Source organism: Erinaceus europaeus, chromosome 12, assembly GCF_950295315.1.
Source record: "Erinaceus europaeus chromosome 12, mEriEur2.1, whole genome shotgun sequence".
Classification (NCBI taxonomy): domain Eukaryota; kingdom Metazoa; phylum Chordata; class Mammalia; order Eulipotyphla; family Erinaceidae; genus Erinaceus; species Erinaceus europaeus.
In genome coordinates, this window is record NC_080173.1 from 47,462,207 (window position 1) to 47,480,114 (window position 17,908).

Here is a 17,908-nt window from a genome sequence, read left to right on the forward strand (position 1 = left end):
CTCCTGCAGCAGGCTCAGCCTCCAGCGCCCCCAGCCCCCTGCTGGCCTCCCTGGCCCTGCCCACCAGGCCTCTGCAACCCCCCTTGGACTTCAAGCACTTGCTCGCCTTCCACTTCAATGGCGCCATCCCACTCAGTCTCTTCCCCAACTTCAGCACGGTACGGGTCGGCTGGTGGGTGGGGGCATGCAGCCCACTTGGGGGGCATGGGTGGAAGGTGGGCTCAGTGGGGTCCTCTCCTAGAAGCTGGGTCTAATTAGGAGCTCATCCTCCTCCAGCACCCCGCCATGAGTGACAGGGGCACTTCCAACATAGGGACCCCTGGATCTAATTCACCTGTAGTCTAAGGAAGGAGGATGTTGTCACCCCGTTCCTGAGTTTGACCTAAGTTTGCATCTGGATGTCTGTGGATGACCTCTCTGTGTGTGCAGTGGAGTGCCTTTCTGTTTCAATTTGTGTCTCTATGGGTCTTTGGGTGTTATCTACAGATGTGAAACTGTGTGTGTGTCAACTGAATATGTGAGAGAGAACACATCTGAGAGACTTTTTTTGTCTTTGCATTGACTATTTGCTATGTGTCTCACCACTGAGTATGTGTATTTTCATGGGGGTTCAGCAAGTTTGTCCTGGTTGTGTGCCACTTGTGTATTTATGTGAATGTATATCTTTCACCTTTATGTGAATGTATATCTTGCTGATGTCCCTGTAATTTTAACTGCCTGTAAACTTCCATACCATAGTTGATGTATTTCTGTGCATATGTGTGAATGTCAAATGTAGTGAGTGGGGATGAACTATAAGGAATGCTTCTGGATTCTTTAAAGTCAAAGGTAATCACAGATGAGGACCACTCCATACTGATGAGAGGGTGGGCAATTTCATCTCAGTCACTTTCTTATTCTAATTAATTAGTTAATTAATTTTTAAGCCAGGTCACTACTCAGTTCTGATTTATGGTGGTGTGGGGGGAGTCAACCTGGGACTTTGAAGCCTCAGGCATGAGAGTCTCTTTGCATAACTTTAAAAAAATGTTTATTTATTCCCTTTTGTTGCCCTTGTTGTTTTATTGTTGTAGTTATTTATGTCGTCGTTGTTGGATAGGACAGAGAGAAATGGAGAGAGGAGGGGAAGACAGAGAGGGGGAGAGAAAGATAGGCACCTGCAGACCTGCTTCATCACTTGTGAAGCGACTCCCCTGCAGGTGAGGAGCCGGGGACTCGAACCAGGATCCAGTCCTTGCGCTTTGTGCCACGTGCGCTTAACCCACTGCACTACCGCCCGACTCCCTGTTTGCATAACTATTATCCTATCTACCCCCCTGGCCCCATCTCAGTCTTTCTAAGATTGTTTTTTGTCTTCTTTTTTTTTTTTGCCTCCAGGGTTATCAAGGTGGCCCAGTGCCTGCACTATGAATCCACTGCTCCTGGAGGATATTTTTCCCATTTTGTTGCTCATCATTATTATTGTTGTTGTCATAGTTGTTGGATAGGACAGAGAGAAATGGAGAGAGGAGGGGAAGACAGAGAAGAGGAGAGAAAGATAGACACCTGCAGACCTGCTTCACCGCCTGAGAAGTGACCCCCCCCCCCCAGATGGGGAGCCAGGGGCTCAAACTGGGATTCTTACTCCGGTCCTTTTGCTTCGCCTCACTTAACTCGCTGCGCCACTGCCCAGCTCCCACTTTCTAAGATTGTATAGAGGTCCTTGGACTCTGAGACATGTGAGGAGAGTCCTCTGATCTTTGGTCTCTGCTGTCACTTGTCATGCTTGCTGTTCAAGTATATGGTCCTTCAAGAGTGGTCAGAGCCATGTCCTCAGGGCTGGGGGTCCTGTAAGCCCTGCCCCTCCTCCCATCAGCCTTGGGTGCAGTGAGGCTTAGAACCTCTCTCTGCTTTTAGGAACTGTGCTCCCCCACCAAAAACAAAACAAACAAACAAAAAAATCACCTCTTTTCTTTCAGGAAGGCACAGAAAGTTCCTCTTGACAAGCAAGCCTAGACAACTTCTGCTTTTGGTCTGATCAACTCAGGCCCCTGAGGAAAGGGAACATAGAAGTTTGCTTTGATAGGAAATAGAAACAATTAAAACAAAACATATTTAAAGTAAGAAAAAGGAATCACACACATTAATTTTCCAAAGAAGTGATCCTACTAGTAAGGGAATTATCTCCCTGGCCTCCACCTGTTAACTCAGCCCCACCTCCACAGCCCCTGACCTCACTCACCCATTAAGCTTAGTGACAGCATCAGAGCTAAAAAGATAAGCTACATCTCCCTCAGTTCATAGGCCTGTCACAAAGTCTGGCAAAGAGAGAGGAAGTTTGGGTTCCTTGTTCCTTCCCTTTTGCCCCAATTCTATTCCAGTAATTGTGATTCCTGTATGTGGAAATCAAAGCACAAAACAGAGGTGGGGTTGGGGTGTGCCAAGGTGACTAAACTATGACTGCTCTGGAGATCATAGAGGTCCCCCTTGCCATCCCCCTGCCTCCAAGCAGAAGCCCAGCCTGACAGATCAAAATAGTCAGGGGACAGGCCATTCCTTGTTCTGTATCTGATGTTTACAAGAATGGGGAAGTTCTTTCTCGGGCCTGACCCTTGACCTCCCCCACAGGCTTTAGTTTTTGACATTTTGTACTCCTCTCCCTTCCCAAACAACCCCCCTGAGTTATTGTACCCTACTACCCCCTTTACAGATGGACCCAGTCCAGAAAGCTGTCATCAGCCACACATTTGGGGTCCCCTCTCCTCTGAAGAAGAAGCTCTTCATTTCCTGTAACATCTGTCATCTGAGGTTCAACTCAGCGGTGAGAGGGATTGAGGGAAACACGCTGGGAAGGGAAGGGGCTGGAGACTGGGCTTCTAGGGTCTTTCCTGGAGGAAGTGGAGTGACAGATACATAATGGTACATATTGCCCATCCCTGGTTACAGAAGAGGTGCTCCTGGTCCCTTACCCAGCTCATTCTCTCCTCTCTGCAGATTCCTCTGCTCCTTTCCTTTATATTCCCTCTGGGATCGGTTCTCCTCCCCCATGTCTCTTATCTTTTTTAAATTTTTTTATTAACATAGTTAGTTATTTTATTTGTTAGAACAGAGAGACTGAAAGGGAGGGTGAGAGAGAGAAGGAGAGAAAGGGAGGAACGAAAGGAGACAAACACACAGAGAGGGAGAGACTGTAGCATTGCTTCACCATTCATGCAGCTTTGCCCCTGCAGGTGAAGACCAGATGCTTGAACCTTGGTCTTTGTGCATGGTAATATGTGCACTTAGCCCGGTGCACCACCACCTACCCCCTATTTACTTTTATTTTTAAAGTAAAATTCTTTTGTTGATTTATTACCAACAAAGTTATCTCTGAGGCATAGAATTTGCATGAACTCTACCTCTTTTGATGGCCATTTTTCCCATTTTTCTTTTTGATAGATGAGAGACAGAGAAAAGTAGAGAGTGATAGACAGAGAGATACCTGTAGCACTGCTCCACCGCACATGAAACTTCCTCCTCCCTCACCCCTCCACCCTTGCGAATAGGGATTGGAGGCTTGAATCCTGGTTCTTGCACATGTTAATGTTTATTCTACCAGGTGAGCCACCATCTGACCCTTAGTGGGTGTTTTTTCTAGATAAATCTATATTCCTTGGCAGAAAAAGGTACAAAGTGGTGAATGTTCTAAGGCGTCACAAAATGTGAGGACTCCTCTGTTGTCTTTACTCATGCAGTGATAACAGACTAATACTCACTGAGCACCTGCTGTGTGTGCATTCATGCTCCCCCCTGTGAGATCAGTATTATCACCTGTGGAGTTTATATAATAAAGAAATGGAGGGCAGGGGTAGATAGCATAATGGTTATACAAAGAAATTCTCATACCTGAGGCTCCAAAGTCCCAGGTTCAATCCCCTGCACCACCATAAGCCAGAGCTGAGCAGTGCTCTGGTCAAAAAAAATAGAAAAGAAAAAAGAGTGCCTGAGGCTTCAAAGTCCCAGGTTCAATCCTCTGCACCACCATAAACCAGAAGTGGTCAGTGCTCTGGTAAAAAAAAAAGAAAAAAGAAATGGAGGGGCCAGGAGGCAGCACACACAGTTAAGGGCACATAGTACAAAGCACAAGGACCTGCACAAGGATCCTGGTTTGGTCTCAAGCCCCCGCTCCCTACCTGCAGGGAGGACATTTTACAAGTGGCATAGCAAGTATGCAGGTGTCTCACTTTGTTTCTCCCTCTCTATCTCCCCCTCCTTTCTCAATTTCTCTCTATCCTATGCAATGAAATGGGAAAAAGTAGCCACCAAGAGCAGTGGATTTTTAGTGTTGGTACCAAACATCACTGATAACCCTGGAGGGAAGGGGAAAAAAAAAAAGGGAGCTCAGAGAAGTGATGTGACTTGCCCAGAAATGCACAACTAGTAAGTGACTGAGTCAGAATTTGAAGCCAGGGTCAGGAAATAGCTCACTGGGTAGAATGTATACTTTTCCATGCTCCAGGATGTGGGTTTAACCCTCCTGACCACCACAGAGGAGCATTATACTCAATAAGTGTTGCCATATCTCTCCGTTCTCTTCTTCTTTCTCTCCCCACCCCCTCTTTTGAAAGCTGCACATGATGGAGTGTACTTCTTCTTTTATTTATTTATTTATTTATTTATTCATGAGAAAGACCCAGACATCACTCTGGTACATGTGCTGCCGGGAATTGAACTCAGGACCTCATGCTTGAGAGTCCAATGCTTTAACTACTGCGCCACCTCCTGGACCACTGGAGTGTACTTCTTAAAAAACTTTATTTGGGGGAGTAGGCAGTAGCGCAGTGGGTTAGGCGCAGGTGGCAAAGTGCAAGAACCGGTGAAAGGATCCCGGTTCCAGCCCCTGGCTTCCCACCTGCAGGGGAGTTGCTTCACAAGCGGTGAAGCAGGTCTGCAGGTGTCTCTCTGTCTCTTTCCCTCTCTATCCCCCTCCCTTCTCAAATTCTCTCTGTCTCTATCCAGAATAAATAAGTAAAATTAAAAATTAAAAAAAACTTTATTTTATTTGATAGATCAGAGAGAAATTGAGAGGGGGAGATGGAGAGGGAGAGACAGAGAAACACCTGCAGCACTGCTTCACCACTCATGAAGTGTCACCCCTGCAGGTAGAGACCAGGGGCTTGAACCTGGGTCCTTGTGTATGTGTATGTGCACTTAACCAGGTGCACGACCACCTGCCCCCCTCTTTTTCTCTATTACACGTTTTTATTTATTTTTATTTTTTTCCCTTTTGTTGCCCTTGTTGTCTTTTTATTATTATTGTAGTTATTGTTGTTGTTATTGATGTCGGGATCCTTAGGCTGGTCCTTGCGCTTTGCGCCACGTGCGCTTAACCCATTGCACTGCTGCCTGATTCCCTCTATTACACGGTTTTTGTCTCTTAGTTTCTCCCTTCCTTCCTTCCTCCCTCCCTCCCTTCCTTTCTTCCTTCCTTCCTTCCTTCCTTTATCTTTTTCTTTTTGTCATCACCAAAGGGGCTTCACTGTTTCAGGTTTAAAAAAAATTCAGAGAGAGAGAGGGGGAAGAGATGGAGATACTACAGTACTGAAGCTTCTCCCAGTGCAGTGAGGGCCAGTCATGGCAAACAAAGCAGGGACACACCTAGATGAGTTAACTTGCTGCCCCTCTAGCTTTATTTTTTTATATTTATTTATATATTTATTTTCCCTTTTGTTGCCCTTGTTGTCTTTTTTGTTGTTGTAGTTATTATTGTTGTTGTTATTGATGTTGTTGTTGTTGGATAGGACAGAGAGAAATGGAGAGAGGAGGGGAAGACAGAGAGCGGGAGAGAAAGACAGACACCTGTAGACCTGCTTCACCACCTGTGAAGTGCCCCCGTGCAGGTGGGGAGCCAGGGGCTCGAACCGGGATCCTTACGCTGGTCGTTGCGCTTTGCGCCATGTGCGCTTAACCCACTGCGCTACCACCTGATTCCTTCCATCTTAAATTTAGGGGGTGGGCAGCCTAGGAGATGGCATTGAACTCCCAGACATGAGGTCCTGAGTTTGATCCCCAGTATCACATGTGCCATAGTGATGCTCTGGTTCAGCATTTTCTCTCATTAGTAAAAAATAAAATGAAATAAAAATAATTTGAGGACAAAAGAAAAAAAATCATCAGGAATCATGCCTACCTGGGCACTTATGCATGAGAATGCATTATTTTTTTCTTAAAAAGTATGTATTTATTAACATGAGAGATAAGATAAGAGAACCAGAGCATCACTCTGGCATATGTGATGCTAGGGTTCAAACTCAGGACCTCATGCTTGAGAAGCTAACACTGTATCCACTGTGCTACTTCCCAGGCGGCCAATTTATTCATCTTCTTTTCTTCCTTCCTTTCTTTCTCTTTCTTTCTTTCATTCTTCCTTTCTTTCTATATTACCACTAGGCTTATCACTGGGGCTCAGTGCCAGCACTACAAATCCACCACTCCCAGCTATATTTTTTCCTCCTATTTTATTTGTTAGGATAAAGTGAAATTGAGAGGGGAGGGGTAGATAGAGAGGGAGACAGAAAGATAAACATCTGCTGACCAGCTCCACTTCTCATAAAGCTTCTCCCCTAGAGTGGGGATAGATAGCATAACAGTTATGCAAAGAGACTCTCCTGTTATAGGCTCAGAAGTACCAGATTCAATTCCCTTGCACCACCATAAACTAGAGCGGTTTGGGGACTGGGTGGCAGTGTACCTGATTAAGTGCACATGTTACAATGTATAAGGACTTGGGTTTGAGCCCCAGTCCCCACCTGCAGGGGGAGAGCTTTATGAGTGGTGAAGCAGTGCTGCAGGTGTCTCTATCTCTCTCCCTCTCTGTCACCCCCTTCCTTCTCGATTTCTGGCTGTCTCTACCCAATATATAAAGATAATAATAATAATAATAATAATAATAATAATAATAATAATAATAATAAGCTGGTGGGGAGCTTGGGCTTGAACTCAAGACCTTGAGCATGGTCATATGTATGCTCAACTAGGTATGCCACCACCTGCCCCCCCCCATGTATTCATTTTCTAAATTCAGGATCACATGTACACTTAATTACAACTGTAGTGACAAAGCTTCTCCCCTTCGTGCCACTGACCTGCCCTTAACTAGCACCATCACACAATGACTCACAGAGACTGAAAATGAATGGTGACCCCCATGTCCTTCCCTCCCCAGAACCAGGCTGAAGCCCATTACAAAGGTCACAAACATGCCAGAAAGCTCAAAGCTATTGAAGCTGCCAAGAACAAGCAGCGGCTGCAAACCCCAGCCCAGGACAGGGCACCAGAGTCTCCAAGCCCAACTCCAGTCAGTGGTGCTGCTGGACAGCTACAGAGCAAAGGTCAGTCCTGAATACAGAACTCCCGTACTCCCCAGAAGATTACAAGATTACTGTTTATTACTACTTTTGCTGTTGTTGGAGTATTACAGATAAAAGGCAAAAGTGGCCATGAAAATAGCTCAACTCACGTGCCTGCGGTTCCCAGCTTGAGCCCTGGGATGACATACACCAGAGTGTTGCTTTGCTATCTCCCTCTACCCCACTCCTGATTCTAGTATGAAATAAATATATATCTCATTTTAATTATGTTTTTTTTAAAACCAGAGCACTGCTTAGCCCTGATTTATGGTGGTGTGGGGGATTGAACCTGGGACTTAAGAGCCTCAGGCATGAGGGTCTCTTTGCATAACCACTATGCTATCTATACCCCCACTTTATTTATTTATTTTTTGACGGGACAGAAAGAGATTGGGAGGAAAGAAAAAGGGGGAGAGAGAAAGAGAAAGAATCCGAATTTGAAGCTTACTCCCTGCAGGTGATGGGAACCAGGGACTTGAACCTTGGTCGTTGCGCGTGGTACTGTGTGCACTCAATTGTGTGTGCCACTGCCTGGGCCCTAAAATATTTTTAAGTGTTTTTTAAATTTTTTTAATTAGATTTATTTAGTTAGCAATCAGAGCACTGAGCAGCTCTGGCTTATGGTGGTGCTAGGGATTGAAGCTGGGACTTCAGAGCCTCAGGCATGAAAATTGTTTGCATAACCATTATGCTATCTTCCCAGTCTTTAGTTAATTTACTTGTCAGAGAGAGGCACATGCAATGCCAAGGATCAAATTCAGAACCTCATACTTAAGAGTCCAGTTCTTATTTATTTGGTTTTCTAAAAGTATGTTTATTTGTTTGTTTATTCATTTTGCCCCCAGGGTTATCGCTGGGGCTCAGTGCCAGCACTATGAATCCACTGCTCCTGGAGGGTATTTTTCCCATTTTGTTGCCCTTGTTGTGGTTGTTATTATTGTTGAATAGTACAGAGAGAAATGGAGAGAGGAGGGGAAGACAGAGAGAGGGAGAAAAAGACAGACACTTGCAGACCTGCTTCTGCCAGGGACTCGAACCGGGATCTTTGAGCCAGTCCTTGCACTTCGCGCCATGTGCGCTTAACCCGCTGTGCTACCACCCAGGCCCCAAAGTTTGTTAATTTATGAGAGAAAAAGAAAAGAGAGAGAGAGGACACCAGAGCTACACTCTGGCATATGAGATGCCGGGAGATCAAATTCAGGAGTTTCTGCCTGAGAGTCCAATGCTTTATCCATGACCCTAACTCCTGGGTCACAATAAAAGGAAAATATTAAAAGAAAAGAAAAGGCACACATCTGTGAAGTTTATGAAAATTTCTAGACTGAACACCTACAGATCCTGAAATGTGTCTCAAGCACTCCAGGAGTCATTGGCCCCATTCCACTCACTGTCTTGTATTAGCTCCCTAGCTGTAATAAACCACTATAAATTATAAAATTAAACAATAGAAAGTAATGTTCTTGGGGCCCATGCAGTAGCACAGTGGGTTAAGTGCACATGGCGTGAAGCGCAAGACCAGCGTAATGATCCTGGTTGGAGCCCCTGGCTACCCACCTGCAAGGGGGTTGCTTCACAAGTGATGAAGCAGATCTACAGGTGTCTTTCTCTCCCCCTCTCTGTCTTCCTCTCCTCTCTCCATTTCTCTCTGTCCTATCCAACAACGACATCAATAAGAACAATAACAACATGATCTGGGAGGTGGTGCAATGGATATAGCACTGAACTCCCAAGTATGGCGTCCCGAGTTCAATCTCCAGCAGCACATGTACCAGTGTGATGTCTGGTTCTTTCTCTCTCTCCTCCTATCATTCTCATTAATAGATAAATAAAAAAAATATTATAAAAAATAACAATAACAACAATAAGGGCAACAAAAAGGGAAAAAATAGCCTCCAAGAAAAAGTGGATTCTCAGTGTAGGCACCAAGTCCCAGTGATAACCCTGAAGCCAAAAAAAAAAAGAAAAGAAATTAATGTTCTCCAGACCCAGGAGGTTGCAGAGCTGGTGGAATACCAGATTTGCATGCATGAATTCGATCTCTAGCATTTCATATACCAAAGTTATGCTCTGGTTCTCTGTCCCATAATATATAATTTTTAAAGGAATTAATTTTCCCACAGTCATAGAGGTCAGAAGTCTGAAATCAAGGTGTCAACAGAGCTGTCTTCTTCATGGAAGCACATAGAGAGAATTTGTTTCTTGCTTTGCTTCTAGCTTCTAGAAGTTTCTAGGGGCCTGGCAGTGGTGCATCCAGTTAAGTGCACATGTTACCATGCAACAGGATCTGGGTTCAAGCTACCAATGCCTACCTATGGGGGAAGCTTCACAAGCAGTGAAGCAGTGATGCAGATGTCTCTCTTTGTTCTCTCCCTCTCCCCCTCCCATCTCAATTTCACCGAACTATCAGGAGAAAGAACAAAAAAAAAAAAAAAAAAGAGATATAGATATGAAGGGAGGGAGGGAGGAGGGAGGAAGGGGAAGGAAGGCAGGCAAGCCAGCTAGCCACCTAGAATGGTGGATTCATCCTTCAGGCACTGAGCCCCAGCATTAACCCTGGTGGCAACTTAAAAAAGTAGTAAGGGAGTCAGGCGGTAGCGCAGTGGGTTAAGCGCATGTGGCGCAAAGCACAAGGACCAATGTAAGGATCCTGATTTGAGCCCCCAGCTCCCCACCTGGAGGGGAGTCACTTCACAGGCAGTAAAGCAGGTCTGCAGGTGTCTGTCTTTCTTTCTCCCTCTCTGTCTTCCCCTCCTCTCTCCATTTCTCTCTGTCCTATCCAACAACTATATCAATAAAAATAACAATAATAATTACAACAACAATAAAAAAAAGAAAAAGGGCAGTGGTCTGGGAGGTGGCACAGTGGATAAAGCATGGGTTCCCAAACATAAGGTCCTGAGTTCAATCCCTGGCAGCACATGTACCAGAGTGATATCTGGTTCTTTCTCTCTCTACTCCTCTCTTACTAATAAATAAAGTATTTTTTTAAATCTTTATTAAAAATTAAGGACAACAAAAGGGAAAATAAATAAATAAATATTTACAAATAATCGTAGGAATTGGGCAGTGGTGCTTCTAGTGAAAATGTCAAGTCCCTGCTCCCCACCTGCAGGGGGAGCTTCCCGAATGGTAAGGAAGTGCTGCAAGTGTCTCTCTTTCTCTTGCTCTCCTCCCTTCTTCCCCTCCCCTCTCAATTTCTCTCTGTCTTATCAAATAAAAAAATAAATATTAAAATAGTAACAACAACAATAATAAAGGAATGCCAGGGGCTTGGCAGTGGTATACCCAGTTAAGTGCACATAGTGCTAACTAAGCACAAGGACCTGCACAAGGATTGGGATTTGAGCCCCTGCTCCCCATCTACAGGGGGACACTTCACAAGCAGGTGAAGCAGGTGCTCCAGGTCTATCTTCCTCTTTCCCTCTCTATCTTCCCCATTCTCTCTCAATTTTCTCTGTCCTTTTGAATAAAATGGAATATATATATATATATATACCATCAGGAATGGGGGACTCACAGTGCCAGCACCTAGCTCCAGTGACTGGAGGAAAAAAAGAAAGAAAGAAAGAAAGAAAGAAAGAAAGAAAGAAAGAAAGAAAGAAAGAAAGAAAGAAAGAAATTTCTAGCAATTGATGGTTGCTCGCAATCCTTGCCTTTCATTGACTTGTAAATTGACCCCAGTTTCTGCCTCTGTCTTCACATCATGTTCTCCTTTGTGTCTGGTTTTTCATGAGGATATCAGTCATTGAGTTAGGGACATATCTTCATCCTGTAGGACCTCATCTGAACAAACTACATCTGCAAAGATCCTCTTTCCAAATAAGGTCAGTCTAAGCTTCCAGATGGGAATGAATTTAAAACTGACACTATTCAACCACTTACACCCCTCCTCCAGGATAGAATTATCCTAAGATTTCTTGGTATTGATCAGTTTTTCCTAGTTTTTGTGCTGGGTTTCTGTTCACCTTTCTAGAACATTTATAAATATTCGTCGGAAGATTTATCCATGTTGTTGAATGTTGCTGTGATCTGTACTTTTTCCCTGCTGTATGGAACTCCACTACATGAACATAAAATTTGATGATTTAACTTTCTTTTCTTTTTTTAATCTTCTTTCTTATTATCTTTATTTATTGGATAGAGACAGCAAGAGATTGAGAGAGAAGGAGGACTTAGAGAGACTGAGAGACACCTGCAGCACTGCTTCACCAGTCACAAAGCTTTCCCCCTACAGCTGGTGGTCGGGGACTTGAACCCTGGTCCTTGTGCATTATAACATATGTGCTCAACCAGGTGCGCCCCTAACCTACCTATCCAGCCCCTAACCTTTTCTGTTGAAGGAAATACTGGGGTAGTTTCCAGTTTTAGGCTTTTATGAATAATCTTCAGTGAATGCTAGTAACTAATAACTGTAACAATTTAATGACATTTAATACTGTAGGAATTGTGGGAGTGGAGTCTGGAATCTAGTGCTGGTCATCCCTCCACCATGGATCCTCCCCTCGACATACCACCCCCAATGTGCCAGGTTTTTTAAAAAAATTATTATTATTATTTGCCTCCAGGGTTATTGCTGGGACTCAGTGCCTACACCATGAATCCACTGCTCCTGGAGGCCATTTTTCCCCCTTTTGTTGCCCTTGTTGTGGTTATTATTGTTATTGTTGATGTTGTTCGTTGTTGGATAGGACAGAGAGAAATGGAGAGAGGAAGGGAAGACAAAGAGGGGGAGAGAAAGACAGACACCTGCAGACCTGCTTCACCACTTGTGAAGCGACTCCCCTGCAGGTGGGGAGCCGGGGGCTCGAACCAGGATCCTTATGCCGGTCCTTGTGCTTTGCGCCACCTGCGCTTAACCCGCTGCACTACCACCCGACCCCATCAATGTGCCAGTTTTTAAAATCATGGTCTTGGGACTGAGCAGTGGTGCACCTGGTAGAGCGTATATATTACAATCAGCAAGGACCCATGTTCAAACCCACAGTCTCCACCTGAAGGGGGAGAGCTTCACCACTGGTGAAGCAGGTCTGCAGGTGTCTCTCCTTCTAGTTCCCTCTTTACCCTCTTTATGCTTTATGCCTCTCTCCCTCTCTATCTCTTCCTCTCCTCCTGATTTCTCATGGTCTCTATCAAATAAATATATAAATATTAAAATAATATAAAGTAAAATCGTGTGTCGCTGGGGCTTGGTGCCAGCACTATGAATCCATGGCTCCTGGTGACCATATCTTTCTTTCTTTCTTTTTAAATTTTTTATTTGTAAAAAAAGAAACATTGACAAAACCATAGGATAAGAGGGATACAGCTTCGCACAATTCCCACCACCATACCTCGGTATACTATCCCCTCCACTGATAGCTTTCCTATATTTTTTTTAATTTTTATATTTATTTATTTATTCCTTTTTGTTGCCCTTGTTGTTTTATTGTTTGGTTTTTTTTTTTAATTTCTTTATTGGGGAATTAATGTTTTACATTCAACAGTAAATACAATAGTTTGTACATGCATAACATTCCCCAGTTTCCCATATAACAATACAACCCCCATTAGGTCCTCTGTCATCCTTTTTGGACCTGTATTCCCCCCACCCACCCACCCCAGAGTCTTTTACTTTGGTGCGATACGCCAATTCCATTTCAGGTTCTACTTGTGTTTTTTTTTTTTTTTCTGATCTTGTTTTTTCAACTTCTGCCTGAGAATGAGATCATCCCATATTTATCCTTCCATTTCTGACTTATTTCACTTAAGATGAATTTTTCAAGGTCCATCCAAGATCAGCTGAAAACAGTGAAGTCACCATTTTTTACAGCTGAGTAGTATTCCATTGTGTATATAGAACACAACTTGCTCAGCCACTCATCTGTTGTTGGACACCTGGGTTGCTTCCAGGTTTTGGCCATCACAAATTGTGCTGCCAAGAACATATGTGTACACAGATCTTTTTGGATGGATGTGTTGGGTTCCTTAGGACATATCCCCAGGAGAGGAATTGCAGGATCATAGAGTAGATCCATTTCTAGCCTTCTGAGAGTTCTCCAGACTGTTCTCCACAGAGGTTGGACCAATTGATATTCCCACCAGCAGTGCAGGAGGGTTCCTTTGACCCCACACCCTCTCCAGCATTTGCTGCTGCTACCTTTTCTGATGTATGACATTTTCACAAGAGTGAAGTGGTATATCTCGTTGTTGTCTTTATTTACATTTCTCTGACAATCAGAGACTTGGAACATTTTTTCATGTGTTTCTCGGTCTTTTAGATCTCTTCTGTGGTGAATATTCTGTCCATGTCCTCCCCCCATTTTTTGATGGGGTTATTTGTTGTCTTGTTGTTGAGTCTGGCAAGCTCTTTATATATGTTGGTTATTAAACTCTTGTCTAATGTATGGCATGTAAAGATCTTCTCCCATTCTGTGAGGGGTCTCTTGGTTTGGGTAGTGGTTTCTTTTGCTGTGAAGAAGCTTTTTTTAAATTTGTTGTAGTCCCATAGGTTTATACGTGCCTTAGTCTTCTTTGTAATTGGATTAGTTTCATTGAAGATGTCTTTAAAATTTATGCAGAAAAGAGTTCTGCCAATATTTTCTTATAAGTATCTGATAGTTTGTGATCTAATATCCAAGTCCTTGATCCACTTGGAATTTACTTTTATATTTGGTGAAATACAGTGGTTCAGTTTCATTCTTCTGCATGTTTCAACCCATTGTTTCCAACACCATTTGTTGAAGAGACTCTGCTTTCCCCATGTAATAGTCTGGGCCCCTTTGTCAAAGATTAGATGTCCATAGGTGTGGGGCTAGCTTTCCTATTCTTTAACCCTCTGGGAGTATGGACCCAGGATCATTGTGGGATGCAGAAGGTGGAAGGTCTGGCTTCTGTAATTTCTTCGCTTCTGTAATTGCTTCCCCGCTGAACATGGGCATTGACAGGTCGATCCATACTCCCAGCCTGTTTCTCTCTTTCCCTAGTGGGGAAGGGCTGTGGGGAAGTGGAGCTCCAAGTCACATTGGTGGGGTTGTCTGTCTGGGGAAGTCTGGTCTCATCCTGCTAGCATCTGGAACCTGGTGACTGAAAAGAGAGTTAATATACAAAGCCAAACAAATTGTTGAACAATCATGGACCTAAAGGCTGGAATAGTACAGATGAAGTGTTGGGGGGGGGGGGGTCCTCCGTTTTGTAGATAGCTAGTGGGTATGTTTTAGTTATATTTCAAAGGGCCTGTAGCTATACTTGTGTTTTGTTTTGTTTTGTTTTGTTTTGTTTTGTTTTGTTTTGCCTGAGCCTGAAATCCTATCAATTTGTGGATCCTAAGTATTGTCTGGGGAGATGATGTCAAGGCTGGGAGAAGGACCAGAAAGCTGGATCAGGGAAGAGAGTAGCTCCCTAATATGGGAAAGGGGTATAAATATTATTGATTGTAAACCCCATCGATTTGATGTGATCTGGGGCCCATAATTAGCTTAGGAGCCTGTGTGACCTCTGCATCCCTCTAGATCTGAGCTCACATTCAGTGGTCATGAGTAGGAACATTCCATGCTGCCCCAGTATCAACCCATCTTCCTCAGGTGTAGCATAAGAGTATGTTGTCCATCCTCCCTTCGGAGGATGGAACGTTCTCTACCATTGTTGATCCAGGTTGAGGGCAAGGTCCTATGGGGCCCACCATGGGGTCTATTTTGTTGTTCTGTTAGAAATGACTGGTAACAATGGAGAGAGGGATTTATTTGAGTTCTAGGCCCATCGAGTCTGTTTGGGAATCTCAGGACTCCCCGATAAGGGCCCCAGTCTTTCTATTTTTTTCCTTTTTTTTTTTTTTTGTTGTTGTTGTTTTTATTAGATAAGACAAAGAGAAACGGAGGGGAAAGGGGAAATAGTGAAAGAGGGAGAGAGATGGGCAGGGGTAGAGGTAGCATAATGGTGATGCAAAGAGACTTTCATTCCTGAGGATCCAAAGTCCCAGATTCAGCCAGAGCTGATCAGTGCTCTGGTAAATGAAATGAAATGAAATGAAATGAAATGAAATGAAATGAAATGAAATGAAATGAAATGAAATGAAATGAAATAACATAACATAACATAACATAACATAAAATAAAATAAAATAAAATAAAATTGAAGAAGAGATAGACACCTGCAGACTTGCTTCACTGGTGAAGCAGACCCCCTGCAGGTGGGGAGCAGGGGCTCAAACCTGGGTCCTTGCACTTAGTAATTTGTACCCCTTAACTGGATGCACCACCACTCGGCCCCCTAAATTCATGGTCTTGAAGCTGGGCAGGAAATGAGGGGGCAGAGCTCAGCACTTTCCTGTGTGAGGACCCGGTTTGATCTTTGGCACTGTTTGTGCTGAATTTACTCTGATCACTCTTTCTCTCATGCGATAAATATACAAAAGCCTCGAGCCTCACTCTGATTAACACCTTCCACCTCCCATCTCCCCAGCAGTTCCTGCAGCCCTTCCTCCTGGCCAGCCACTCCAGCCACCTCTGACCCCAGCCCCCAGCCCCAGAGAGACAGCCCACTCAGACCTCCTGGATGTTGCCTCCTCTTCATCTTCTTCCACCTGCCCACCGTGCTCCCCAGAGCCCAGGACAGAGATCCCAGAGCTGGAGTCTGCTGCTACAGGAAGTGGGGTTAGCGGGGAAGGAAGGAGAGAGAAGGGGCGTCTCTACTGCCCCACCTGTAAAGTGACTGTGAACTCAGCCTCTCAGCTTCAGGCTCATAACACAGGTTAGTGCTCCCCACACACACCAGTTGCATGGGGGAAGGGGCGAGAGGCCGTCCCTCTCCAGAAGTGGGCAGGCTGAAGTCTGTGGGCACTTTGCTCTAAGCTTAGTGTTGTGCTCAGCTATGGGAGTAGGGATGGGAATGGGGATTTCTGTCCTCCTAATAAAGCTTAAGGAAAGGACTTGGGAAGAGGAGCCTGAGGTTTTTGGTAGAGGTTGATGGTCATTCCAGAGAAGACAAGAGAAACTTCTAGAAGGAGGGTTTAAGATGAGAGCAGTTTTTGGGAGATGGCGGAGTGGATAAAGCATTGGACTCTCAGGAGCCAGGCGGTAGTGCAACAGGGTTAAACACACTTAGTACAAAGCACAAGGACCTGTGTAAGGATCTTGGTTTGAGCCTCTGGCTCCCCACCTGCAAGGGGTTCACTTCACAAGCAGTGAAGCAACTCTGCAGGTATCGCTCTGTCTCCCCCTTCCTCCCTCCTTCTCTACCTCTCCATGCTTTCTCTATTTCTCTCTGTCCTATCCAATGAAATGAAAAAAAAAAAAAAAAGGCCTCCAGGAGCAGTGGATTCATAGTGTCAGCACCAAGCCCCAGCAATAACCCTGGAGGCAAAAAAAAAAGTGTTGGACTGTCAAACAGAAGGTCCTGCGTTCAGTCCCCAAGATTGCATGGGTCAGACTGATGCTCTGTACTCTCTCCTCCTCCTCCTCCCACAAATAAATAAATAAACAAATAAACAATATTTTTAAAAAGGTCAGGTGGTGATATACCTGGCTGAGCACACACATCATCATGTGCAATGATCCAGGTTTGAGCTCCACCACCCCCCATCTGTAAGGGGGTCGCTTCACAAGAGGTAAAGCAGATCTGCAGGTGTCTGTCTTTCTCGCTCCCTGTCTCCACCTACCCTCTCAATTTCTCTCTGTCCTATCTAATAAAAAAGAAATGAAAAAGGAAAAATTACCTCCAGGAGCAATGGATTTATAGTGCCCGCACTGAGTGTCAGTGATAACCCTGGTGGGAAAAAAAGAAAAAAAGGAAAAAGGAAGGGATTAGTATGTGCAGAGCAAGCAGACCTGTTAGAGAAGGTCTTCCTCTCTGACAGACTGACTTCATTCTTCCTTCCAGGAGCCAAGCACCGGTGGATGGTGGAGGGTCAGCGAGGATCCCCCCGAAAGGGCAGGGGCCACCCAGTGCACCGAGGAGGAGCTGGACACAAGGCAAAAAGAGTGACAGGAAGCCGAGGGGGACACCAGGGGCCCAGCCCCCCATTTCACTGTGCTGTGTGTCAGCTCCAGGTCAATTCAGAGACCCAGCTCAAGCAGGTGGGAGATGCTGGGCTGGGCCTGGGGTTGGAGCAGGGAAGAGAGACGGGGCCAGTGTCTAGCAAGCTTGTGGTGAGAAGGTGGGCAGGATAGAGGCCAGAGCAGGTGGAGGAAGAGCTGGTGGTTGAGACAGTGGACTGCTGGAGACAAAGGTGAAGTCTTACCTCCCTATTCCAAGGCTACTCCAGTGTGACCGATACCTAGTAACTAACGGTGTGCTCCGTGTCTGATATTTGACATACGGGATGCTTGAGGTGGGAGGAGGGGACCTAGTTGATGACAAGTTGACCAGTGGGTTCTTGAGTCTTCTCATCTAGTTCCTCATCTGTCTGTCTGTCCATTAGCACATGAGCAGCAGGAGGCACAAAGACCGCTTGGCCGGGAAGCTCCCCAAGCCCTCCAGCCAGCACAGCAAGCTGCAGAAGCACGCAGCGCTGGCTGTGAGTATCCTCAAGGTATCTGTCTCCAGGCAACAGGGTTGGGTCAAGAAGG

The 17,908-nt window shown here is 44.9% G+C and overlaps 1 protein-coding gene across 4 annotated transcripts in view; it reads left to right on the top strand.

Annotated features, from left to right (window-relative positions):
* ZNF385C (zinc finger protein 385C) overlaps window positions 1–17,908 on the top strand; it is a 43,744-nt gene that overhangs the window by 23,987 nt on the left and 1,849 nt on the right. Inside the window, exons 2-7 of one of the 4 annotated variants that reach the window (XM_060203497.1) lie at window positions 10–158; window positions 2,690–2,800; window positions 7,184–7,349; window positions 15,804–16,091; window positions 17,220–17,416; window positions 17,761–17,871. In XM_060203497.1, the coding sequence (XP_060059480.1) occupies window positions 10–158; window positions 2,690–2,800; window positions 7,184–7,349; window positions 15,804–16,091; window positions 17,220–17,416; window positions 17,761–17,871 (1,022 nt within the window). The remainder of the gene's footprint in view (window positions 1–9; window positions 159–2,689; window positions 2,801–7,183; window positions 7,350–15,803; window positions 16,092–17,219; window positions 17,417–17,760; window positions 17,872–17,908) is intronic. The other 3 variants (XM_060203499.1, XM_060203498.1, XM_060203500.1) reach the window with 3 other exon arrangements.